Source organism: Eptatretus burgeri, chromosome 18 (genome assembly GCF_056783735.1).
Source record: "Eptatretus burgeri isolate ZD-2024b chromosome 18, Ebu_testis_v1, whole genome shotgun sequence".
Classification (NCBI taxonomy): domain Eukaryota; kingdom Metazoa; phylum Chordata; class Myxini; order Myxiniformes; family Myxinidae; genus Eptatretus; species Eptatretus burgeri.
In genome coordinates, this window is record NC_140978.1 from 8,081,803 (window position 1) to 8,107,000 (window position 25,198).

General features: G+C 44.8%; 2 protein-coding genes across 10 annotated transcripts in view; one reads left to right on the forward strand and one right to left on the reverse strand.

Annotated features, from left to right (window-relative positions):
* The window catches only part of RPL21 (ribosomal protein L21), a 35,431-nt gene that overhangs the window by 6,117 nt on the left and 4,116 nt on the right, over positions 1-25,198 (forward strand). For 2 of the 8 annotated variants that reach the window (XM_085863588.1, XM_085863589.1), the window contains exons 2-5: positions 520-591; positions 1,189-1,250; positions 12,155-12,267; positions 24,879-25,029. In XM_085863588.1, coding sequence (XP_085719714.1) covers positions 525-591; positions 1,189-1,250; positions 12,155-12,267; positions 24,879-25,029 — 393 coding nt within the window. In that variant the 5' untranslated portion in view covers positions 520-524. Of the gene's footprint in view, positions 1-519; positions 592-1,188; positions 1,251-12,154; positions 12,268-13,817; positions 14,774-17,919; positions 18,325-19,714; positions 25,030-25,198 lie in introns of those variants that run through there. The other 6 variants (XM_085863590.1, XR_015053168.1, XM_085863585.1 and 3 more) reach the window with 6 other exon arrangements.
* The window catches only part of SCFD2 (sec1 family domain containing 2), a 178,698-nt gene continuing 169,617 nt past the window's right edge, over positions 16,118-25,198 (reverse strand). For both annotated transcript variants that reach the window (XM_085863582.1, XM_085863583.1), the window contains one exon: positions 16,118-19,762. The gene's annotated coding sequence lies outside the window, so the exon portion shown is untranslated. The remainder of the gene's footprint in view (positions 19,763-25,198) is intronic.

Consider the following 25,198-nt stretch of genomic DNA (forward strand, 5'->3'; position numbering starts at 1 on the left):
TGTGATTATTAGATTATTAAATAAATTGATACCCCAGCAATATGCAAAATGGTTTGTTTGGTGGTTCCATCTCAAAAATACTTTGGCTGTATCTTGAAAGTCAATTTTTGGAATGAATATTATTATTATTGTTATTTATAAGCGGTTATAGCCACTTAAATATTTGTTTTGTCCGTCTGTCCACCTGTCCACCTGTCCGTCCGGCTGTTGAAAATGAAGAAAATCCTTTCTTTCCCACTGTTTGTACTTCTTCAGGGGGTTCCAATGGGTTTTGTTCATTTATAGGCTTTGCCTTTCATATTCAAAATGCCAAACTGAACGTGTGTGTGTGTGTGTGTGTGTGTGTGTGTGTGTGTGTGTGTGTGTGTGTGTGTGTGTGTGTGTGTGTGTGTGTGTGTGTGTGTGTGTGTGTGTGTGTGTGTGTGTGTGTGTGTGTGTGTTGTGAGACATGACCACGCGTGTCTGAGATGGATTTGGTTGATTAATCTATTTCCCCTTCTCTCCCTTCTCCGTGTGCAGTCAAGATGGGTCACACTCATGGAAAGCGTCGTGGGACGCGGTACATGTTTGCGCGACCATTTCGCAAGCGTGGTAAGTCGAGGGATTGACGATTGTTGTTGTCAGGTATACATGAATCAAATGTGGTGCTAATTATGATTTCGTTCTGCCATGAATGTCCCTTTGCCAACCGGACAAAAAAGGTGGGAATAATGGTGGCTGTTAAAGAAGTCGTGTATGTGTTGTTTCAAAGTTGTTATTCATTCAATGTTTTTTTTCGCCCCTCTTAGGAACTGCTCAGTCACCTTTTACCATGGTCTGAGCATGTCGACAGAGGGGTAAAGCAATATCCTTTAAAAAACCCAGTGAGGAATGTTATTTTTTTTACCTGAGCTGGATCCTGTTGAAGGAAACAATTCATCAAAGGTTGTTGGCATTGTTCAACAGTGCTTCTTCCGGCTTTATTGTCTCCGTGACTGGATACGGTAAATTTGGAAATCATCCACTTGCGATGTGTCGTGAAAATTCAAAATTGGTTTCTGTGAGAGAGCTAGTTCTCTGGCATAATAAAGTGGGGAAATAACTGGTTTGATCAAAGGAAAAGAAAACTCACTAATTGCTCTGATCGCTGAAGAATAGAGTTCAGTTTTTATTGTGCCTTACGTTGCTCCGTTTACTGGGCTTTTGCAGGATTGATTCCACTTTCGGTGTACATGAGAATTTACAAGAAAGGTGACATCGTGGACATCAAGGTAAACGATCGGTCACATTATTTGTATTCTATGCATTGTGTGCATTCAGGAGGTCAGGGGGTCTGTCCGTGACAGCCCTGACATTGAAAGGGAAACGTAGGTTTTTGACGTCTGCGATGTACCAAAAATGTCCACTTGTCCCAAAATATGCAGGATGGATGCCCCCTCGAGACATTGAGTCAGACAGTTTTGTTTCAGTTAACCTCAGAACCGCTATAAAATCCAAATGTGTTGCATTGTTAAATTTTGTACTAGCAAGTATGTACTGTACATATTTTTTTTCTGAGTGGTTATTTAATTAACTTTTTTTTTTGTCGCCCCTCTTTGGAAATGCTCATTCAACTTTTACTATGGGATGAGCATGTCGACGGAGGGGTAAAGCAATATCCTTTCAAAAACCCAGTGAGGAATGTTATTTTTACCCAGAGCTGGATCCTGTGTAAGGAAACATTTCATCGGAGGTTGTCGCTTTTTGGAAAGGTTGTCGTCATCTGAGGTTGTTTCGTGTTGTAGCGAATTGTCATGCATTTTAAATCTGCGCAGAAAAAAACCCTTGGAATTTGCGCTTGTGTTGTATTTATCCCCCCCCCCTTCTGTTGGTGTTTACCTCAATCACCTGAGTATAATAGTTTTTTTTTTGTTTCGCCTAGAAAAACAATAGTCTCGAGGTATGGATGGTGTAAACCAACATTTTTGTCCGAGAGCACCGAGTCACCCCACCTAACTCGCCAGCCATCAAGTCCTGTGAACCTCTTTCTCAAAGGATACTTCATTGACTGCTAGTATCGTGGAAAAACTCCAAAGACGGCCTTTTGGTTGAATTGGTTTATTGGTCACGTGCACGGAGAAAAGCAAAGGTCATTCCGTACCAACTCACCTAAATTTCAAAAACCTCCCCAGGTCACCTCCTCAGATTTTGCTGGAAAAATTCTTAAATGTAGATGTATATGGCTCTACCCACCATGCAAAAGATTAGCTTTCAATTCCTCATAGTTTAAAAAAAATCTATCTCAAGGGACCTTTGAAATTTGGCCCGAAAAATGCCAAATGTGAAAAACTCATTTTTTTTCAACTTCAGGGGCTTATAATTTTATAATGGACTCCTCTAGAAAGTTAATATTGCAAATCTACTATACTAAAAAAATAGAATATGTTTGTATGTATGTATGTGTGTTTGTTTGTTCGTCCTTTATAGGCGGCCAAACCGTTGGATGGAATGAGATGAAACTTAGCATGAGTGATCCTTGGGACATGACAACGGACATAGGGGGGTCAAGGTCACCGGGTCAATTTCATCCGATCGAGACAGGACCAAAGCCATTCGACAGATAATCAAAATTAAATGACAGTTGATTGACGACATTCACTTCAGGTCAGGTATGGGAGCATGTGCCAGAACAGCGCGTCGCTGCGTCCACTTTCCGCCGGTACTCCGGGGGCCTCCGTCTGGCCATCCCCCAGGCAGATGCCAGGCCCATCCCCATCTCCTTGAGATGATGGTCAACCTGCTGCAACCATGAGGCACGTGGTCGGCCCACTGGCCTCCTCCACTCATGAGACTCCCTCGCTGAGAGAATCTGGTGAGCAGGATCAGCGTCAGGAAAACGAGCCACATGTCCATACAGCCGCAGCTGACGCTCACGGACTATGCAGGTAACAAATCTCATCCGAGTCTCTCTCAGCAACCGCTCGTTGGACACAAAATCCGACCAGCGATAGCCAAGGATTCTCCGAAGAGACCTGGTACCAAAGGAATTAAGTCTCCGTCTCAGATCCTTGGTCAAAGTCCAAGTCTCGCACCCATAGAGCAAGACTGGAAGTACCAAGGACCTGAAGACTCGGACTTTCGTCCTCCCGCACAGGTACCGGCAGCGCCACACCCCATGATCCAGTGAATCCATGACTCCCCAGGCCCGACCCAGACGTCTCATTGACCTCCGGCTCACAACCTGCGGAGACATGAATATCACTGCCAAGGTAAGTGAATCTATCCACGACCTCAACATCCTCACCACAAACAGACACAGACAGGACAGCAGCATCCAAGATGTCACCGAAAGCCTGGATCTTTGTTTTGACCCAAGAAATCCGTAATCCCAACGGCTCCGACTCCTCATTCAGCACCTCGAGGGCCCCCAAGAGGATGTCTAAAGTCTCCGCAAAGATGACTGCATCATCTGCAAAATCAAGGTCCGAGATCTTGACATTGCCAAACGATGCACCGCAACTTGATCTCTCCGACATCCTCCCAAAATCCAGTCCATACAAGTGCTGAAAAGTGTGGGGCAAGTACACATCCCTGACGAACTCCAGTAACAACTGGAAATAAGTCAGAGGCGGTACCACCACACTTCACAGCACTCTCAGTACCAGAGTAGAGTTCAGACATCAGATCGATCAGTTTCAGTGGCACCCCACGAAGACCAAGAATCCTCCAGAGGACATCCCGATTCACTGAATCGAACGCTTTACAGAGATCAACATAGGCTGCAAGCAGCCCCTGCCGAAACTCTCGTCTGCGTTCAGTGAGGACACGAAGAGCAAGGATACGGTCAATCGTTGACCTCTTTGGTGTAAAGCCTGACTGCTCTGGACGCTGGTGCTCAAGCAGATGGTGGCGAACCCTATCAAGAATTATCCGAGCAAAGACCTTGCCCGGCACTGAGAGCAGCGTCACCCCTCGGTAGTTGTTGCAGTCTTGGCGATCACCCTTCCTTTCCAGAGAGGGACAACAAGGCCCCTCTTCCAGTCAGTTGGGATGATGCCTGTGTTCCAGGCAGAGCACAAAACTGCATGCAACGACGCGAGTGCAGCATTTCCACCAGCCTTGAGAAGTTCAGCATGGATGCCACAGATCCCTGGAGCTTTGCCCCGTTTCAACTGGTTCACCGCAGCCCGTGTTTCCACAAGCGATGGTGGACCACAGTTGATTCGAGGGTCAGCAACAGGGATTGTAACACCCTTGACGTCCAACTCGACAGCTGGGGGATCAGCCTGGTACAACCGCTCAGTAACCGGCCCAGCGGGCCTTCACTTCAGACTCCTCTGTCAAGAGCCTACCACTCTCTGCTCGAACTGCAGTGCTCCGAGGATGGGCTTGGATGAACGTAATGCGCGATTCCCTGTAAGCGGGACGAGAATCACCTGTCCACAGGTGATGCTCTACCCCCTCACAGATTCCTCGCACATAGGCCTCCTTGTCCACCCTCAGTGCACGTACAGTTTTACGCCTCAGCTCCCTGAACAGCTCAGCTCTGCCATTCAGCCTGGCCCTGCGACTCTGGTCAATGGTATCCAGTGTCCCTTGAGAGACAAAATTCTTCTTTGCCCTGCGGTGAACTCCAAGGCATCCACCGGCAACATCAAGGACGGTGGTCTTGAAGGTGCTCCACAACTCTTCAGGATCCCCCAAAGCACCCAGACCTCCCAAGTGTCCACTCAGCCTGTTCGCAAACTCCTCAGCTACTCTCTCATCCCTGAGCTTGGCAACATCCACCCTAGGCTGGGATGGTACCATTCTCCAGGATTTAAGGTGCAGCTTTAGAGTTGCTACAACAAGCCTGTGGTCAGTATTGAGGAACTGAGCACTCCGGTAGACCCTGCAGTTCTGGATCATCCTCCAACGACCGTCAATGAGGACATGGTCAATCTCCTTTGCCACACCGCCAGCGTTGGAATACCAAGTCCAGCGATGAGCTTGCGGGCGCTGAAACCATGAACCAGCCACCCTAAGTCCATGACTTCTGCAAAGTCAAGGAACTTAGTGCTATTCTGGTTCATAGTTCCTGACCCATGGGGACCAACACACACCTCATAACCATCCCTATCAGTTCCAGTCGATGCATTGAAATCCCCCAAGACTAGAAGTGTATCTCGTCTGGGGCACTGATCAACCACAGACTCGAGTGTGGGAATGCATCCCTTCCCGGTAAGATCACTCGCATCAGTCGGAGCATAAATAGAGGCCAGGGAAATGACACCTAAGGAGTGACGAATCCTTAATCTCATAATACGCTCGTTGACCGGTGTTACCTCAATTATCATTGGGGTCAGCTTATTGGACACACCTACAGCAACTCCTAGGGTATGGTACTCATCAGAGCGACCAGACCAATAGTAGGTGTAACCACCCACCATTATCTCGCCGCAATCCGGTCTCCGAACCTCAGAGAGAGCTGCAATCCCGATGTCCAAACGCTTGAGCTCAGATGATAACAGAGACAGGTGATCATCCTCTCTTAGGGATAGGACATTCCAGGCACCCACCCGAAGGGACCGCCTCAGGTTAACCCAAGGAGACCGCCGTCTGGTGGACGACACCTCAGCACCACTCCGACACACTCTCCCGCAATCTGACCCAGGGATGTTACCCCGTGGTTTCCCTCCTATCAAAGATTGGGGGTCCCGAAGGCTTTGCCCCAATCCCATCATCCGGTGAGCTGCCCTGCGAAGGGAAGCTGCACAGGAGGTACTCCCACGGAGTGGGTTTTCAGATTTTTTTGCGTTTTTGCGTTTTGCGGAATGAAGCGTTTTACGGTGGCTGGAGTGCAAATCCTGCCACCAACCTCCTAATAAGAAGTAACCCAACTGCAGGAGGACGTCCGCAGACACAGTTGGGCACTAGATATGGATGGCCGTTGGCTCACAAGGAGCTCCTCCGCCCTTTGACAGGTTTTGTTTTTAATCCTGCTGGGTGTCCATATCCAAACACCCTCCTCACCAGAAAACCTGGTGGGGGAGACGGTTTAGTCGCCGACAACCCGACCATGGAACAGGTTAGTACAGGTTTACATGGTACCTGTAGCAGGTCACAGATCGAACCTGACCTGACAAGATTCACTTCCGACTTCCGGTTTTCGAGTTATGACGTCCTAAATTGACTAAAACGTCAATTTTTCATGTTTGTTTGTCCTTTATAGACTGCCAAACTGTTGGATACAATGAGATACCGAAGCTGTTAGGGTTAGGGTTAGCGTTGGTTGTTAGGGTTATCTAACCCCAACCCCAACCCTCCCTTTCCAATCCCTCCCCGTCCTATGGGCGGGTACTGTCTAGTATTTACTAACTGACATCCAAATTTTTCAATTATGGCATCAGATACCGTCTGGGATGCATATTTCTCACTCTATAGGAAGCTAAAAATGGCTTTTGGGCCAAAACGAGCTAAAATAAGGTGAAACTGTAGGAGCCCTCCTGAAAATATGGAACAACTTAGAATTTTTCCTCATAACACAGTGATTATAGGGTCATTATCTATCCATAGATACATATTTGTTTGGATAATACAGTTAGGTGATGAATTATAAAAGTTTTACCATAAGCCCTTGTCTCCGAGGGCTCAAATGGACCAATTTTGTCCCCTGGTTTGACCATGTGGCGAGGGGTTTAGGATCTTCATTTTTTTTTCTAAAGAGTGCCTCATATAAGATGTGTCTTCTGACCGAATAATTTTATCTAATGCTCATGGCTTCATAGTAAAATCAATTTTTATTTACATGCACGTTTTTTTTTTTTATAATTATTCATTTTTTTCATATTCATGAGCTTATAAATCTGAAACTGAACACTCTTGCAAAGTGATACTGCAGATATTTATAAACTGGCATATGCAATTTCAGGATCTGTTATCAGAATGCCTGATAAATGCATGTTTCTATCTGTAGGAAGTTGAAAATGCCACTTTTGGCCAAAAATGGTGAATATGCAGGGGGCATTAACTGAGGTTATGTAACAACTTAGATTATTCTTCTCATCAATTAATAATTATAAGTACATTTTTTATTCAAAAATAAATTCTTGTAATGATAATCCAAACATATGCTTGGGTTTTAATTTAAAAAACATGTCCTACAGTTCTCTATTTGAAGTCATTAGTTATGATATACACCACTAGATGGAGTAATTGTCTTTCACAACACTAGGGGCAGCACAGTCAACCTGTCTGTCTGTTTGGAGAACAAAGGAGAGGAGGAAACAAAGGAAATGGATGCAGAAAAACCTTGGCCCAATGGCACAAGTTTGACAAGTAAATACACTGTTGGAACCAAATTAGACCAGGAGTGTCACAAGACCTATTATACAAGGAAGGTTGGGCTAAAACAAGTTGCTGCTTTGGAGAAGAAGTCACCAGAATTGATGATGAAAATGATGTGTTTGTGAACTTCATGAAGCAAGGAAGGGGTAACATTCTCATGGCCTCCAGAAAAAAAAGAAAGATCAATGCTGGGTGCCATTACTCGACATTCTTTGTGTGGTTGAGGCCCCTGACATAAAATCTGGGGACGTCAGTGCCAACTGTCACAGCATGACTTTAAGCATGTTCAAGACCTGTTTTCTAAGATGTAAAATTCTGTCTGAGTGCTAGTGCTTGCCTCTGAGTGCTAGATAATCATGATGATGAATGTCATAAAAGATGAAAGGTCATTAAAGAGTTTTCTAAGGTATAAAAATTACTAATATTCATTGTCTCTGTATATCTGTAAATAAAAAAGCTGCTACTCAACTAATCAAATTTGTTCTAATTTATAATTTGCAATCACTTCCAAAAGTAATCATTAGCATGTATTTATGAATAAATAACATCCTTATCACTAATGTCTAATAAGAAGCATAATTTAGCCTCATGCGCACCCCTGCAAGTTCACCTTGTTTTGTACCAAGTGGGCCAAATTGCCATATTTGGCTTCCTAAAACTAGGAATATGTGCTTTCTCGAGACATTCTGTTGCCGCAATCTGAAATTTTGTATACCAGTTTATAAAATTCTGCAGTAACTCTTTCCTGGATAGTTCCATTTAAGATTTATAAACTTCTGGATATGAAAAAAGTGAATAATTATAAAAAAAAACTGTGCATATAAATAAAACTTTATTTTACAATGAAGCCATGGGTGTTAAATAAAATCATTCGGTCAGTCGACACATCTTGTATGAGGCAATCTTTAGGAAAAAAATGAAGATCCTAAACCCCTAGCTACATGGTCAAACCAGGAGACAAAATTTGTCCATTTTAGAGCCCTCGGAGGCAAGGGCTTATGTTAAAACTTTTATAATTCATCACCTAACTATTATCCCAGCAAAAATGTATCTATGGATAGATAATGACCCTATAATCACTGTGTTATGAGGAAAAAATTCTAAGTTCCATACTTTCAGGAGGGCTCCTATACTTTCACCTTATTTTAGCCTGTTTTGGCCAAAAAGCAATTCTTAGCTTCATATAGAGTGAGAAATGTACATCCCAGAGGCGATCTGATTCCATAATTGCAAAATTTAGATGCCAATTGGTAAAGATTTGCAATATTAGCTTTCTTGAGGAGTCCATAAAAAATGATAAGCCCCTGAAGTTGAAAAAAAAAAAATGCGTTTTTCACATTTGGCATTTTTAGGGCCAAATTTCAAAGGTCTCTCGAGATAGATTTTTTTTAAACTATGAGGAATTGAAAGCTAATCTTTTGCATGGTGGGTAGAGCCATATACATCTACATTTAAGAATTTTTCCAGCAAAATCTGATGAGGTGACCTGGGGACCCTTAGGTGAGTTGGCACGGAATGACCCAAAGCATCAATCTGCTTTGAAACTCCTCTGGCTCTACAGTGCTAGAGGACTGACTTGTATACAAATTGGAAATAGGGATGGGTTGTGTGAAGGACAATTGCTGTGAGATTAATTTCTGGTAACAATGATAAAAGTTTGTATAACACAACATTGCTTTTAATTGGCTGTATTTTTGCTCTGTCTACATTTATTTTCATACCATTTCATCAAGTGATACCCATCAAAGGCCTGTTTGTCTTTGTCTTTGGAAAAACTGCCTGCACCACTTTCCTTTTACAATTTATCTTGGCGACAAGGGATTCACAATCCATCTGTTGGGCAATCTGCTGCTGCCTCTGTCTCTCCTGACGTGGCTAGCATGTCTACTTTGGCTGTCTACAAGATGCATGCATGACCTTCATTGTGAGCAGATTTCACATGCTCTCATTTACTCGAGGATGACAAACTTTGCAACGCCTACTTCGGTGGTCAGCCACTTGCCAAGGTGCAATAAATGGAACTTCCCGGTGTCACCATTAGCAATATCTTTCTTGATTTAAAAATTTGGCCAAGTCTACTTCCAAAGGCAGATGTTGCATGAGTATTTTCTGCCGTGCTTGATCCTCAGCTGCTCACAGCCTGCAAGACCTTTGCCCACGGCATAAATGATGAGAATACGCACTTGGTAGAGTGCGTACCACTGCCAGGCTGAACAGTTTATGTTTTGTATCCCACTGAAAGGGTGGATCTGCATCTGGACCTCAACAAAAATCAAATCTGCTTGGTCTCGTTACTGACCCAAATCGTCCACCAAGTTCTGTTGGAATCCATCCACAAGTTTTTGAAATATCATGCTATATATTGTTTTTTTTTGGCCCGATCTCTTGTGAAGAATTACTTAGAAATTATCGTGTTTGGATCTGGATCTTCACCAAAATCTAATCAATTCGTCCTTGTCACACACTCATCCTCTCCACAAAGTTTCATGTGAATGCGTCTGCATAACTTTTTGAGATATCCTGTTCACACAAGCAAATGGGTGAAAGCATAATCTCCGTAGGTAATAAATAACGCTTTGGAGTGTGAGCCGTCTCGAACTTGCTGCTGAAAAAGTGAGTGTAAAGCCTTTGAATATGATAGGTATGTTTTGGCAAGGTGACTGGATCACGGCCTTTACTGTGTTGACATGATTAAACTGATAGCCATACGTGTGCATGTGTAAGTATGTTTTTTTTTTTTCTCCCTTTGGGTGCTGTTCCCTTTTGTCCTCACCATATAGAAAAGCCATATACCACTATTTTAACGAGGAATACAAGTCGAATATCATCGCGATTAAAGTGTTTGAATTTTTTTTACCAAATGTATTGTTTGTTAGCTCACCCAGACTTCAGTCCGGCGAGCTTATGCGATCGAGCAGTGTCTGGCAGTCAACACTTCATTACTGCTTGAAGTAAACACGTGATTTTGGTGAAACTTGGCCACAAGCTTCATATCTATCTGATGCCTAATGAAGGTGTATTGACTGTATCAAAATCTGCGCTCATTAACGCGTTGAAATCAGACCTAAAATGCTAAAAAAAAAATTCCTGCCCTAACCGACATGGGGTATTATTTATATACTAGCCGAAACCCCGTCACAGATGGATTCCGTTCATTTCACCACCCTCACCAGCTCAACCACACTCAAGGGACATGGACTGGACAGGGCGTGCTTGCCCCTGCCTACTCATCCCCCGCCCCTGCCCCATTCCCCTCCTTGCCTCCCACCCCCTGCCTTCAATTTGCTTACCCCCACCCAAAAATTTAATTACCCCGGCCCCGCCTCTTCACTCCCTGCCCCCGTCTCTTGATTCCCCGCCCCACTTGTCCCCGCCCCTGTCCACCCCTCACACTCAACCCCGCCTAATTCAACCCAGCCCCCGCCCACTCATCCCCCGCGCCATTTCCCCCCGTCTCCCGCTTTCAATTTGCTTACCCCCTACCAAAATTTCATTACCCTGGCCCCGCCCCCGCCTCTTCACTCCCTGCCCCCGTCTCTTGATTCCCCGCCCCTGTCCACCCCCTCACACTCAACCCCGCCTAATTCAACCCAGCCCCTGCCTACTCATCCCCCGCCCTGCCCCATCCCCCCACCTTCCACCCCGCCTTCAATTTGCTTACCCCGGCCCCACTCCCGCCTCTTCACTCCCTGCCCCCGCCTCTTCACTCCCTGCCCCCGCCTCTTCACTCCCTGCCCCCGCCTCTTCACTCCCTGCCCCCGCCTCTTCACTCCCCGCCCCCCCCTATTCACTCCCCCCCCCCCCCTCTTCACTCCCTGCCCCCGCCTCTTCACTCCCTGCCCCCGCCTCTTCACTCCCTGCCCCCGCCTCTTCACTCCCTGCCCCCGCCTCTTCACTCCCTGCCCCCGCCTCTTCACTCCCTGCCCCCGCCTCTTCACTCCCTGCCCCCGCCTCTTCACTCCCTGCCCCCGCCTCTTCACTCCCTGCCCCCCGCCTCTTCACTCCCTGCCCCCGCCTCTTCACTCCCTGCCCCCGCCTCTTCACCCCCTGCCCCCCGCCTCTTCACCCCTGCCCCCGCCTCTTCACCCCCTGCCCCCGCCTCTTCACCCCCTGCCCCCGCCTCTTCACCCCCTGCCCCCCGCCTCTTCACCCCTGCCCCCGCCTCTTCACCCCTGCCCCCGCCTCTTCACCCCCTGCCCCCGCCTCTTCACCCCCTGCCCCCGCCTCTTCACCCCCTGCCCCCGCCTCTTCACCCCTGCCCCCGCCTCTTCACCCCCTGCCCCCGCCTCTTCACCCCCTGCCCCGCCTCTTCACCCCCTGCCCCCGCCTCTTCACCCCCTGCCCCCGCCTCTTCACCCCCTGCCCCCGCCTCTTCACCCCTGCCCCCGCCTCTTCACCCCCTGCCCCCGCCTCTTCACCCCCTGCCCCCGCCTCTTCACCCCTGCCCCCGCCTCTTCACCCCCTGCCCCCGCCTCTTCACCCCCTGCCCCCGCCTCTTCACCCCCTGCCCCCGCCTCTTCACCCCCTGCCCCCGCCTCTTCACCCCTGCCCCGCCTCTTCACCCCCTGCCCCCGCCTCTTCACCCCCTGCCCCCCGCCTCTTCACCCCCTGCCCCCCGCCTCTTCACCCCCTGCAAACTGCAAACTGCAAACTGACACTTGTGAAAATGTACGTTTTGCATCGATTTTTGACATGTTTTGGGGATAAAATCTGGGAAGTGATGTTCCAATCACTTTCACCCTCATTTGAGCCGATATCGAAAGGAAACAAAGAAAGTTGCTTATTTAAAAATTCTCTGATAGCTATAAATAAGCTGTGTCGATGTAATCATGTGTGTAAACAGGCTGAAAATTGTGAATTTCTTTTGTAGGGTACAGGTACCGTGCAGAAGGGAATGCCCCACAAGTGCTACCACGGCAAGACAGGTCGTGTGTACAATGTCACGCAGCATGCTGTTGGTGTAATTGTCAACAAGCATGTCAAGTAAGTGATTTGTATATGTGCACATGGTTTTACCGTTTCACGATTTTGTTTGTGAAGTTGCTGCCCCTTTCACTTTGCCTTGGAGATATCCATTTTCTGCAATGGTCATTAAAAAGGGGGAAATTGATATCCTTTTGAAATGCAGCGTGCACTTTCATTTTGCAATGCTCCATTTCTTTATTTTTAATTTTTGAAAATGAGGATACATTTGTATTTTATGTTTGGGATTCTTAACAGATCATGCAAGCCTATGCCTTTTAAACTGAGATAGTTAAACATTTCATGTACTTCCCTTCAATGGGGAATGTAAATTCTGATTCTGATGTACCATATTCTTATATGGAGCGTCAATGCTGTTGCAGCAGTTTCTTGCCAAGGGTTATATTGAATGGTTTGTTATTGCCTTCCCAGTGGTAATTGAGCAGGGATTTGTAATTTCCATGGTGCTGGCAATAGCTCTCCTACTCTTCGTGAAGGACGCTGTGCGATCTTTAACATTCATCACCTAATGCTGGCAGATGGGGCAATCGTTTAATGTCCATCCGAGGGACTGCACACTTACTGATGCATCAACCTGCTGTGGAACACAAGGATGACAGTTTATAGTTTGGTTTGGATTCAAACCCAGGTTAAACAGCTTAGAGGCGAGTATGCATACCTCCAAGCCATCCTGCCAGCCTGGGAATGTACAGTGCCTATAGAAAGTCCACAACCCCTTTCAAAATTTTCACTTTTTGTTGCCTTGTGGCCTGCAATTAAATTAGACTTTTTCCACCTTTATTTACACATTATAACTCACAACTTCCAAGTGAGGAACAAAATCTTCAAATTTCAGAAAATTAATTAAAAATACAAAATGAGAATAGCTTGGTTGGATAAGTGTCCCCTCACCACCCCACCCCCTTCCTCCTGAGTTAATACCTGGTGGTAGCACCTTTTACAGCTGTGAGTCTGTTGGGGTCAGTCTCTACCAATGTTAAATACCTTGATTGGACAACATTTGCTCATTCTTCTGTGAAAAACTGTTCAAGCTCAGTCAAGTTCCATGGGGAGTGTTGATGGACAGCAAGCTTCAAGTCATGCCACAGATTTTTGATTGGATTTCAGTCGGGGCTCTGGGCCACTCCAGTGAAGCTTTGGCTGTGTGCTTCAGGTCGTTATCATGCTGAAAGGTGAACTTCCATCCAAATTTCAGCTTTCTTGCAGAGGGCAGCAGGTTTTCCTCCAGGATTTTTCTGTATTTTGCTCCATCCATTTTCACTTCAATCCTGACAAGTGCCCCAGTGCCTGCTGATGAGAAACATCCCCGTAACGTGATGCTGCCACCACCATGCTTCACAGTAGGGATGGTGTTCTTTGTGTGATGTGCTGTGCTGTGCTGTGGTTTGGTTTGTGCCAAATGTAATGTTTTGCATTTAGGCTAAAAAGTTCCATCTTGGTTTTGTCAGACCAGAAAGCTTTTTGCCACATGGCTTCAGAATCTATAGAGTTTTTTTGCATACCTCAAACGGGACTCAAATTGGCTTCCTTCTTGCCACCCTACTGCACAGGCCAGATTGTGGAGTGCTTGGGATGTTGTCACCTGCACACAGTCTTTGCTATAAAGGCATCCAGCTCTCGCAAAGTTGCCATTTGCCTCTTGGTGGCCTCTCTGATGAGTCTCCTCCTCTCCTTGCTTGGTCATCCAGTTTGGAGGGATGGCCTGATCTCGGCAGGGTCTTGGTGGTAACCATATGCCTTCCACTTCTTAATGATTGTCTTGACTGTGCTCCAAGGGATATTCAAGTCCTTTGAAATATTTTTGTACCCATTCCTTGATCTGCCTATCCAAAACTTTATCCTGGAGGACTTTTGGAAGCTCCTTGCTTCTCATGGTTGAGTCTTTGCTGTGAAATGTACTAGCTAGCAGAGGAAACAAACAGGAACAGCTCATTGCCTCCACCACCGAAGGTGAAGGTGGTTGTTTTCACCCCTTTCTGTCTGTTTGTCTGTCTGTGTGCAGGATATCTCAAAAAGTTGTGGATGGATTTGGATGAAACTTGGTGGACATGTTGGGTGTGTGACGACAGAATTGATTCAATTTTGGAGAAGATCCTAATCTGATAATTTTTAAGTGGTTCTTCGCCATTGAGAGATGGGGCCAAAAATGATAGAATGATATTTCAAAAATGTATTGGGCCCCATATGTTCTCGTGGATCGTGCATTGCTTGGCGGAAGTATACGCTCTACTGGTGCCCTTCTCGTTTTATTCTGAAATAATCAGAATCACAATTTAACATAGGTGGAGGCCAATTAACTCTATATGATTTTGAAGGTGATTGGTTACACCGGAGCTAATTTACAATTGCTATTTTAAGGGGGGTAGACACTGATCCAACCATGATATTCAAATCCAACCCAGAAGATATTTTTGTATTTTTAAATAATTTTCTGAAATTTGTAGAATTTGTTTTCCACTTGGAAGTTGTGGATTATGATGTGTAAATAAAGGTGGAAAAAGTCTGATTTAATGCAATTCAATTCCCAGCAATAAGGCAACAAAAGGTGAAAAGGAGGGTGGGTGTTGACTTTCTATCAGCACTGTATATATTTATATAAAAACACACACACACACACTCGGCTTGGGCAAAATAATCGATTCCCTGATTATCATCAAACCCTCAATTCTACAGAGCCGATTACCCGCCTGTAACAGTTCCAAGTCTCGAGTTGATTATTACGATGCCATATCTCACTTGGTCCATCAAGAATCCGTTCGTTGGTTCAGCAAATTATATCAAAAGCTCCTGTCATTCTTTATAAAACATAAACACAAGTCCGTTTTTCTGCGTCTAGTTTGTTCAAGTTGTGAAGAAACTGAGCGGACATGTACTCTCAAACTGTGTGCATGTGTGTTGACCATGTCCTTCCGGAATCTGACAGCATTAGCCGATTATGTCTGTATAGAGTCATGGGTGAAACTCTTCTGTATGTGTATGGAAATCTGTATTTTTGTAACGACCCATACAAAGGTTTCCGTATGTTTGTGGACAGAAAGACATGCCGTGATTACAGGGAATTGAGGTGCTATTCCGATATGCTAATTCGTTTCTTAACCCATTTCATCTGGATGAGGTGCAATGCTCACGCATCTTGACCATGATTCTGCGAATTTCTCCCATGGTGGTTTTTTTTTAATTTTGAGGTATTTTTGTAGAAGTTTGCCGGGTACAAAAAAAAGCTTGCAAGCGCATTACCATGATGAGATGTCTGCCAGGCAGGAACATCTGTCTATGTTGGTAAATACGGAAATAGCGTCCACTGTTGGATTTTTCCCATCACTGTTCCCTCCTATATGAACTTTGCAGAAAATACTGAAGTGCCGTCTTTACATTACACGAAGTAAAGACACTATTCTGCTGCACACAAATACAAAACCTGATAATGTATTGTTGCGGGCCGGAGACCAGTGGATAGAGCGACCACGATGTGGGGGAAGTTGCGTCGTTTCCCGTCAGACTCCCGGAATTGTAGGTCGTCACTCACGGATAATTCCGTGACGCGGCGGGACGCTTAACCGACCGTGGACGCCAATACCTCCACCGCGTAGCGCAGGGTCTTTTTGTCTCGAACCAATTTACCCTAATTCTAATTAACCACGCGGTGTCTACTGGGGAACCACGCCCTCGGTTGGTCTTGCCCGAACCGGATCACTCTACCAACTACCTTTCCGGTTCGGATGCAGCAGAGCGGACCCGCCAAGAACGTACCGGCTCGGATATGGAAATAGATTATCGGGTATAAAAACCCAGCTAAACTCAGATCCGAACCATGCTGGACCAATGAAGGAAAAGACTAAAACGAACTGGGAACATTTCAAATAATGGTTTATTTACAATCAACTTACAAAAGGACTCGGAGCAGACTTATCATGGGATATACAGGAAAGATTTACAATGGACAAACACTTAAACAGTTCTACTTAAAGACGGTGCCACACACACACAAAAATAAACGCAGGTGTATTGCAAAGGACCCCCGCAGCCAGAGAGAGAGGGAGGTGAGCTGAGGTCGCCGTTCTTTTGGGGTACCTGCACGTTTGAGGGAAGGGATGCTCCGTGGTGCGGCACCTGTCGGTCGTGCAGCTTGGCCCACAACCACACACGTGGAGACTGTCCGCGAAGGAGCCCGGGTGGAGTAGAGCGGAGTCCGAAACGGGGATCAGGGCCACCGACAGGACCCACGAGAGACCCGGTCAAGATCGGGTGCCCTCGAACCAGCGCAACAGACGGGCTGCCGAGGCGAGACGTGGGCAGACCCTCAGTGTCCTGACCCTCATTTTTTCTTTGGCAACCGTCTCCAGTACGAAATTCAAGTAGTAAGAGTCAAAAAAGACTCCAACCGTCTCACTCCAACCACTGTCTCGCTCCAACGCTGTTTCTCTCCAACCTCAGACTCCAGCTAACACGGCTGACCCACACAGAATTCTCTCTCTGCCCTCTCAGGATGGTGCCGTAATTTATCTCCTAGTAGTCCAGTGGAAAAAGTATGATATTAGGTTGAGGTGTGTTTTTTGGTATATCCAATGTTTTATTGTTGTTTCTCGGTGTTTGATATCTACTGATAATAAATCAAGAGGGTGCCAAAGTCGCACCCTTGGGAAAATTTTTTTATACACATTTAAAAATACTAGTACGTGCCCGTAAAAAAAAAACAAAAAAAAATTATAATAATAATAAATAAACCACACAGGCCGTTTCTTCGCTCTCACGTGCCCGTACGTGCGTGACCCGGAAGTTCAATATTATTCACAGTTCCGATTATTCGCTATTTATTTTTAATACCCAATTATTCAATTAGCGCCAACGTATTTTACCTTTTCGCAATGTCGTGGCAAGGAAAAACAAAAAGAGAAGAGAGAGAAAAAATTTACTTCCTGGTTCGGAGCATACCAGCACTCTGATGTTCCCGAAATTTATACAACGCCTAATATGAAAACGATCATAACTTGGGCCATTGTGTTTATCTATAAATGCGCATAAGAAATCGAGAAATTATTAGAATACACAGTCATCACTCTCCGGAAGCCCGTACATTGTAACCCGTAATGGGGAACATGGCTGAGCTTCCCTTCCCCATCGGCCACGCCCACGCAACAACGTGTCTTCCCATTGGTTTGGTAAATAAATGGCCATAACTTGGGAAGCACTTGTCCGATTAATATCAAACCTTGAAAAGGCACATACTCAGGTCCCCAGCAATATACCTGGCAAGTTTCAATTAGATCGGACCGGCGGTTGTCGAGAAACGGCAGTCGCACACACACACACACACACACACACACACACACACACACACACACACACACACACACACACACACACACACACACACACACACACACACACACACACACACACACACACACACACACACACACACACACACTGCTGGAATTATAGATAGATGAATCGTTAATCAGAATGTCTACTTTTCGGACAGTATTAAATCCTCCAATATTGAACACGCACAAGTACTGTGCACACAACACGTTCATTTGACCTATACTATGTCATATGGTGTTATTTTCATTAATCTTTGATACAAAATTGAAATGTGCGATGGCTGAAAGGAAATAACAACAGATAGTCATTAAGCTTGCGTGTCATCAGACTTGTCATCGAGCTTGTCATCAGCGTGGGAGTTGCCGGCTTTTGTTTGCTCATTGCAGCATTCGTCAATCCCGTTGCAGCTGCAGAACATTGAGCAGGCGAGTTGGGCCACAACACATCCACATCTGGCTGTTGAGCATGGCGTGTTTGACGAATATCCACATTTGATGATTTGCAGAACTTCAACAGGAACAGGTGGCACCTTGTCTGCCACTGTCACTGGAACTAACCCCTGACCAGATTCATCCTTCGACAGGCCATACCGAACAGGATCCAGACTGGGTGGGTCAGGGGACAAAGCGGACTTCCAGATGATCGTCTGTTAATGTGCCCGGTGTACATGCTGAAGGAACGACTCAGTTGTGGGAGGAAGCGTCTTCACTTTAGGTGCAGCTGTAATCTTCTTGTTTGACATCTTGGAGGACCATACATCATAACGAATGGCTGACACATTGCTTGTCTGTTTGGATCCATAACGAGCACCAATGAACCTTGTGACCTCGGAAACAACTTCATTCATCTCTGCTTCAGGATCTCCAAGACTTGGTAACAGATGACCGAGTCGCATCTGTTTCAGCGCTGTTGCCTTACCTATGCCCCACATATTTGAAACCGTGTCACAGCCGGTCATCACATGTATTGCAAGGAGTTGCTCTGAATTTCCTACCTGTTGCTGTGATGTCACCTTGATGTCCAAAATTTGTCGACCAGCAATGGGACTCACCATTACTTCACATGTGAGTTTCTGTTGATGGTAGAAATGGACGAGCAACACGAAGACGTCTCCTAATTTTGGTGAAATCTGTGAGGAGATGAAGTAAGGTCGGACTACAATCACGAATGATGTCAGCACTTATTTCTGTCGCATAACTGTTCAAGTCAGGAACAAGTTGTTTTGTCTCCTTTGTTATTCTTGCTGCGACTTCGCAGATGTCCAAATCATCTTGGTCATCATCGTCCGGTATTATCTTGAGATGAGAAGCTTTGCTCTGGAACACAAGAATGCTTGCAACCCCAACTCCGGAGAGGACGACAAAGTCTGACCCAAAATGTGTTGAACGATATTCAATCAATGTGCGTCGTTTCAGCTGAATTCCCTGAAGAGATACATATAGGTTGTATACTTCAACAGAGTTCCAGATCCGTGTTGGGTCATTGCTGAGTTCATGGATGACCTCGACAAAGGCAGGATCTGCACATTAATCTGTGTGATGCTCCGACTTCCGATGGGCATACATCCTACCTCTCGGACCCATGAACTTTGTCATGCACTCCTTGTGGTACTGTGCATCTGCTGCACGAAGGTTGCTGACAGCTCCTTGCACCCATATCCTAACCTGCTGGGCAATTTCATCCTCTCACATGGAACATACTTCCAGAATGGAATCTTTGAAGCTCTTCATGCTTGGGCCCCCTTTCAGCAGTTCTGCAATGGACTACTCTTTTTCATATATGAGGATGACGTGGGTCGGGGGCTAGTTCACACACCTCACCACAAAATAAGCAGTGTGTCAAGAAATCAAACTGGGCAATTTCTGATCGATGTGTTCTTTTTGGAGGGGGTGTTCCACTGCTTTCGTTGCTATTTGCCTCCACAAATCTTTTGATGTGCGTCTTTGACGTATATGTCGAAACACAACTTTTGTGACGTAAGAGTGCAGTGTTAGGATCATCATCTAGTCTATGCTCTAGTTCTGCATGCAACCCATCACCATGGATTTTGCTACTGTCTATGATAGTACGCAGGCGCTGGGGCTTGGCAGAGATAAGTTATTTTTTTTTTGATTTTCCACAGTTGAAGAGACACCCCTCTGCTTCATTGGATGCCATGGTTCAAGTCGGTCTGGAATAAGAAAGAGACAGAAGAATAAATATATGATATGGTAAAAACAACAAATGGGTCAAAATTATCACATATAAACGATTGCATTTTATGTTACAGGAGTATACATTCATGTTTATTTCATTGTGTCTGTAATCTATGTATTTTCACCAATTGTCATCATCGGTGTACCATGAATTAAGCATCTGAAATATATATGCAAGTTGTTTATTATCTACTGGCGCATATTGTATGTTAAACAGATATTATTTGCTCTTCACAACAAAATGTGATATAAAGTGCATTATTCTGCCCCTGGATGATTTTATCATAAATTTCTATGTAATATATGGTAACAGCTGAAAATAGTCTAGCAAATTTGGACATAGGTACGACTAATTCATAAAAATATATTTTAGACGAGTCGACAAAATGTCGATAATCGCTTGAAAACGTTCCCTTTTTCAAATGGCAATTTAAAAAATTCCCCAAAGGTGCCAAAGTGGCACCCTCTTGTTTTGAGATCAGTATACATATGAGTTACAGAAATTGCAATAAAACATTGCATATACTGCAAAACACGGTCAGTCAGGATTTCACTGGACGACAACCAAGGCCTCTACGCTGAGGATCTCTTCGTAACCCATACATCTCTCTCAGCGGGGAGGGGCCTTGGTGAAGCCGACGCCACTGTCCGCCCTGGTTGGACAGGGCCTCCATGGGTCTGCCCTTTCTGAGCGGGGATTTCGGCCATGCCGGGAGAAACCCGCCCCCCCCCCCCCCACGCGTGTCTGGACTCATCAAGAAGAAGCCACAACAAAAAATATTTTGCCCCGGCCAACTGGCCTTTGGATACAGCAGGTGGACAGTGGATCGTGATGGGGGGTGGGATATAAAGATTTATTACCCTAACTAAAAAAAAACATCGCAATGCACCCCTTCGATTTCCCACTAAACACGAGGAGGGAATCTGTCTACACATGTACTTAATGGCATAACTAACTTTGGGTCAGCTGTATGTTTGAATGCATACGGTTCCAAGAACCGTAACAGTATGTTGGTCGCGAAGAGGTTGATATCAATACGAGGCCATTAAGTCTTAACAAGGAGGTTTGACTGAGGAGGCCATTTGGCCCATCATGCCTGTGTTGCACCATCACCACATTATATAAATCGCGAAAGCTGTGTCAACTCGCCAGGGGGAGGAGCGGGAATGAGAAAAGTGTGGCAGTCACAGGGTCTCGACTCTTGAGTGTTATAAATTCAAATAAAATAAATGTTTTAAAACTCATTTGTTTATTACGACTTGCAACTTTCCCTTGTACACGTGGCCATGGTTTGTGTTTTCTGACCCCCTGCTGGAGGAGGTGGTTAGAATTTAGAATTGTTAATTCCTTTGATCTCTTTGCAGAGAACATTTCCAATTTTAACATTTCCAATTTATTTTTTCTGTCATCTCTATCATCTCAGTGGAGATGACCTAATAACCCCAGTCTCGAAGTCTGTCCGTCCGTCCGTCCACAATCAAACCGAGTGGAGACAAATAACCAATAGTGGAATGGATAGAGGTCTATGAGACATGCACAACGATATAACTTTCAAGGTCGTGCAATGTCGAGGTCAACGTCACGAGGCTGTCAAAGTTGCGAAAATCGTCGATTTCAAATCGTATCTCCTCCCTCATTTATCAAGAGAGATCAAATGTTATTAGTGATTCAGATACTACGGACTATTATCGAGAACAACACGAGCCATTTTTTTGAAATTTGCTCTCGTACCGATTTTATAGCCCTTCGAACTTCGTTCTGATTCCCCGTATGGGCCGTTCATAAAGTACGTACATACAAAAAAAGTATTAAAAAATTAAGAACCGGAACTCTCCGAGACAAATATTACATTTGAAGCTTTTGTCAGATTTAACTAAAACAATGGAATACAAGTTTATATGCACACTTACTTTCATTTATGACATTAACATTGTTTTGAATGTCAATTTGTACTTTTATTTTCAAAATTGACGTGCTGTGATATTAAAAGAAAAAGGTAAATTACACCGCCAGGGACTGCATCGTCATGGCTTACAAACATCGGTTCATAAGGAACTGCTGGCTTTGCAAGCGATTAGCGATGTATGAGGGGGGTGGGTGGGTGGTCACGAGCCTGCATACAGAAGGGGGTGGGTGGTTTTTAAACCCGGAAGTAGAGTGTACGTACTTTATGAATTGCCCCTATTCCAGTCTGGCACAGAGTTACTTTCGACCTCTGGCAGAGATGACCAGCACTCCCTCTTGGGGGTATTTTTTTGTATCTAATTGAAAAAAAAAAAAAATTACAATTTTCCTGGAGGTTTTGATTAATTTGAAGCAACATTTACTTCTTTAAATTATGCCACATTTTATTTACTCGTGAACATTAATTTTGCGCTAAAGTTATTTCTCTTTATTCCCTCCGCCACCGCTGATGGATGGAGGTTGTGTTTTCACCCCTTTTTGTCTGTGTGCAGGATTTCCCAGAAAGTTATTGACTGATTCGGATGAAACTAGTTGAACAGGTTGGGTGTGTGACGAGGACGAATTGATTAGATTTTGGTGAAGAATCGGAATTTATTCCTCCTGGAATCGATTCTAAAATTTTAAGAATCGCCCAAGTCTCCTGCAAGTCGGACCCCAACATTTGCGGGGATACGTTCCTGTAAAAAAAGCCACAAATGTTGGGGAATTGTTTTCAAAGGGGGGTGAGGGGAGATAGGTTCCCGGCAGTTCGTGATTCATGAGGGATAATCAAAAAGCTTTCAAAAAAACCGTGAATGTCGAAGCAGTTCAGAAAAAAAAAAAACCACGAATACGCGAAGCAAGGCCACAAACATTGAAGCATGCCACATTTCGTGAACCTCGAATACTGTGCGCGTGTGCCTGCACACGCACACAAAATATATCCACAATAGAAATACTAGACTATGCCTTATTTAATTATAAAGTTTGTGGAAATTTATTTAAAATCAGTGTTGATGTTTTTTTTGTTCCCTTGATCCTAATTTGACATGTCTGGTGTACATTTCATTGTGCATGACCAAGTCATGCTAATGTATTGGCACGTTGATTTTAGCCTCTGATCTTTCTTGCAATAGTTATAGAAATAAGGACGTCTCGGTTCTGGATTCTGTCAATGATGATTACTGTTTCCCCCATGTCCATTTCTATATTTGAATTCTCTGCCAAGTGGTTTAAAAGTTCTGTGACATATATTTTTTGGGGAAAATAAATTGTACGGGGTGGCCTGATAGTCATTTTACTCCGCCAAATTTCTCACATCTCTTTCCCTCCCTCCACCCTCCATCTTGGTATGTGACAACACCAACTTTGACGCATGAGTCAGTAGGAAGTTAGACGGAACGGAGGACACAAGTGTTGAAGAGCAGTTGGTTGCTTGTGTGGGTACATAAAAGGGCACACACAGGTTAAACAATTGCTGAAGTGTGGACAGCTTCACAGGAATCGTGAAAAAAAAAGATCTTCAGTGGCAACCATGGGGTCCATCATTTGTAAAGGAACTGAGTGGTGCCAACATGGATCGGTGCTGTGCATCATGCCATATCTTCCTTGACCCTTTCCCAGCTGCCCCGTTTCAAGGATTGGTGTCGTTTTCAGATGAATGTGCCATCAATCGAAGCTCAATTGCATTAAACGTGGTGTTCTGGTCGAAGGAAAATCCACATTTCATTTTGGAATTGGAGCATCATCATTCATATGTGATATGGGCAGGAATGACCTCAAGATATTTATTTGGTCCCTATGTTTTGACGGACCAGCAAATGGCATAGCTTACGAGCAGACGTTAAGAAACTGGCTGGTATCACGACTTGTTACTGCGGAAATGGCCAATACTGTCTGGTTTCAACAAAATGGCACACCTGCTTGCGCATTTTGCGTCGCATTTTCAGGACTATCTCAATGAAACGTTCCCTCAACAAGGGATTGGGTTTGTATCACCAACATCACCAGCTCCTCTCCCCTGGCCACCATGTAGTCCAGATTTAACGACTCCAGACACCTCTTTGTGGGGTTTCATCAAGGGGAAAGTATCAACAAAAATTGGATGATTGAAGAAGTGTGCGGTGTAGATTGAACTCTTTTTGCACAGGTGACTCCATGCATGTCCACAAGATGTCTAAGAGGACCTGGCGACTAATTCAGTGGTGCAAGTAGAATGTTGGAGTGCATATAATGATTGATTGATTTTATTTAGTGTACTGCACAATAAAACCTGTACATTAAAAGAGTTTAAGAATAATTGTTTTCCTGGGGAGGGTTAAAGTGACTGAGGCCACCATGTACATGCAGCAGACGTTAACCATAGGGCATAGACGGTCATCCCAGGATGGTTTGCAGGTGCGACTTATCCACAAACTGTTACCCAGGTTAAGGCATTGTTCATTGAGGAGATCACATGTTAAGGTTGCCAAAATGTCACCAGAATTTGGATTACTTTTATTCTTTCTTTTTTTTTTTTTTTGACCAATATTCCTGATCGTACAATGGGTAAATTCCAAGGTCTCAGCAAAGATTGATCTTTTGGAAAAATCCTGCTGAGCATAACCAGAGATAAAAGGAGGAACGATAGTTGGCTGGGGAGGGGGGGGGCAGGGTGGGGGAGGTGGAGCAAAAAAGGTGCAAACCCTTCCATAAGGGTGGGGCAAAGTGGTAAATTATCCTCTGTGTGCTTCAGGTGGAGCATGGCACTGTTCACTTTGTGGCATGAAAAGGGCATGTGTGTTTCCCATTCATGTGGCCCATCCCCTCTCCCTCTCCCATTCATTTTGGAAGTAGTTGAGCATCACCCCTGATCAATACTCATTCTCACTGACACAATTGTCTTCCTCCATGGTGGTAGAATACTGTTTCTGACAAAACCTATAACCCTGAGTAATTTTCACCAATCTCAATTTTGGAGCACAAATCGTAAATCTCTGAGTTCATCGGGGCCTGTATATCGTCGCTTGTTTGTTGTTGTGATTTTGCTTGTGCTATGGGAATGGTTGTAAAGGAGCATTTTAAAGTAAAAATTGGAATGTGATACGAGTGCCGTACTTGAATTTTCCTCGTGATGCTTACACTATGTTCGTCGGCCTATCGTATAGGGGGAGGATCATTGCAAAGCGTATCAACGTACGCATTGAACACATAAAGCATTCAAAGAGCCGGGACAGCTTCCTGCAACGTTTGAAGCTTAATGAGCAGAAGAGGACCGAGGCAAAGGCCAAAGGCATTTGGGTGAACCTCAAGCGCGAGGTTAGTTGGATTGTTCATTTTCACTTTGTGTTGTTTTTTTTGTTTGTTCACATTTTATTTGAGATGCCTTCTCCAAATTGATTTCAAATGTTCACTTTGAGTTGATGACACAACGTTTTGATAAATCGACAAGGCAGATTAAATTTAACTGGAAACATTGGGAACTTTG